The sequence below is a fragment of the Lathyrus oleraceus genome, chromosome 2, assembly GCF_024323335.1.
Source record: "Lathyrus oleraceus cultivar Zhongwan6 chromosome 2, CAAS_Psat_ZW6_1.0, whole genome shotgun sequence".
Taxonomy (NCBI): Eukaryota; Viridiplantae; Streptophyta; class Magnoliopsida; order Fabales; family Fabaceae; genus Lathyrus; species Lathyrus oleraceus.
In genome coordinates this window covers 486,408,221-486,409,935 of record NC_066580.1, presented here as the reverse complement: position 1 = coordinate 486,409,935, position 1,715 = coordinate 486,408,221, and the positions used below count along the sequence as shown (strand labels likewise).

The 1,715-nt window shown below is 35.9% G+C and overlaps 1 protein-coding gene across 1 annotated transcript; it reads right to left on the bottom strand.

Annotated features, from left to right (window-relative positions):
* Nucleotides 1–330, bottom strand: LOC127123885 (uncharacterized). Its single transcript, XM_051054063.1, has one exon. The coding sequence runs from the start codon at nt 328–330 to the stop codon at nt 1–3; it is 330 nt and encodes a 109-aa protein (XP_050910020.1).
* Between the last annotated feature and the right edge of the window lie 1,385 nt (nt 331–1,715).

Below are 1,715 nucleotides of genomic sequence, written 5' to 3'. Positions count from 1 at the left end.
TCATGTGGTTACAGAGTTCGAAGGTGGATACTGGAGCCAAGCTCTAGCTTTATCTCTTAAGGAAAAAGAGAAAAGACGTAGTCTAATTGCTCCGGGACTGACACCATTTGCTTTCACTGTGTCTGTGTACTGCACAAACACTGACAAATGTAAGTTTGGATCGTCTGTAGGACTACTTGAAAATTTGTTGTGTTGAACGGATGATAACAATGAAGGTTTTAATTCGAAATCGTTTTGTTCAATGGCAGGGGCAACAATGATGTTGTATGAATCCTCCTGCAAAGGAACAACATAATACTTAAGAGGACGGTTTTGTGGTCCTTCAGCCATACCTGGTTTAGATTCTGATTTTTGTTTTGGAAAAGGAAGATTGTACTTAATTCGGAAATCGTGAATTCAGCGTTGTAAATCAATAAAATGCTCGACTTCGTCAACTGGTTGTTCTAGTTTTTCGCCTTATGAGTGAGTGCTTGACATACAATTGACGATTTATAAGGGTAAATAAAATAAAATTTTCCTTAGTTTATACTGCACAACAACGGAATCATAATATTGACTAAATTAGTACCCGACAACGGCGCCAAAAAATTGATCGCGACTAACGTGTCTGTTAGATAATAACTGCAAGTATACAATTTATCGCGTAGTTTTAAAAGATTGTCGAACCCACATAGACTAATAATCAAACTAATGTTATTTATCCTTGCAATGCAAAGCTAAGGCTAAAGGTTAAAAGGATATGAACAAAAATATAAACGCTAACTGCTAGAGGTTTGAAAATGATGATAAAACGAGCTCGAAATATGGATTCCGTGTTCCTAATGAATTAGGTAGAATTTGGGTACTAATTACGATTTTATTACGTTCTGTAGAAAATATTGATTTAAAGGCCCTGTCTCACACTCTCGCGCTATTGACTAAAACCACACCTCATAACCACATGATTTTGCTCTCGCTCGTCCGTTTTAATTAGAAAGCATATTTTGAAAACTAATAAGATCATAAACGATATCTAAAGCACTCTCGCTATTTTTAGGATCAATGTATAGTTTCTATTATCTGGTTCCTTCCTCACACTTTCGCGCTATCGGCTAGAACCTTAATTTGTTTTTCACTCTCATGCTAGAACAAGGAAACATACAATTGGAAACTAAAACCACAACAGAATTTAATAACAATTTCATGCCTATTATTTTTGTCGAGTCTTGTCGGTAACGACGATCCTCATACGCCAGACTCAAGGATATTTAGCAAGATATTATTTCAATTAAAAACAACATGATTAAAGCAACTAAACTTAAAAACAACATGACATGTAATGTAGTAAAGGCAATAACAAGTATAAACAATAAAGCAGTAGAAACCTGAAATTAAAGAAAATAGAAACTTGAATTGAAATGAAAATGTCGGCACGTTTGTTCTTGATACAAGAGTACAATGAAAACAGAAATTAAAGTAGTGTGACAATCCCTCGATGTGAGTTATTGTCACTTTTACAGGTAAATATATGCCTAAGACTATGAAGCAAATTCGACAGAGCTTCCGCACAACTTGGATGTCTTTGAAACACCCATAGGAGTCCTATTTATAGAGCTCTGCGCCCTTGTAACTTCCCTTGGTCGTGCAAACATAATGGAGGGACAAAAAGTTGGTGAAAACTGCTAAAAACTGGCCATTATCGCAGAACTGTTGTCTACATGAGAATGGCAAACGCC

Bases quoted from the DNA above. Each gene is read 5' to 3' on its own strand.
- LOC127123885 (XM_051054063.1), bottom strand. From the start codon at position 330: ATGGCTGAAGGACCACAAAACCGTCCTCTTAAGTATTATGTTGTTCCT.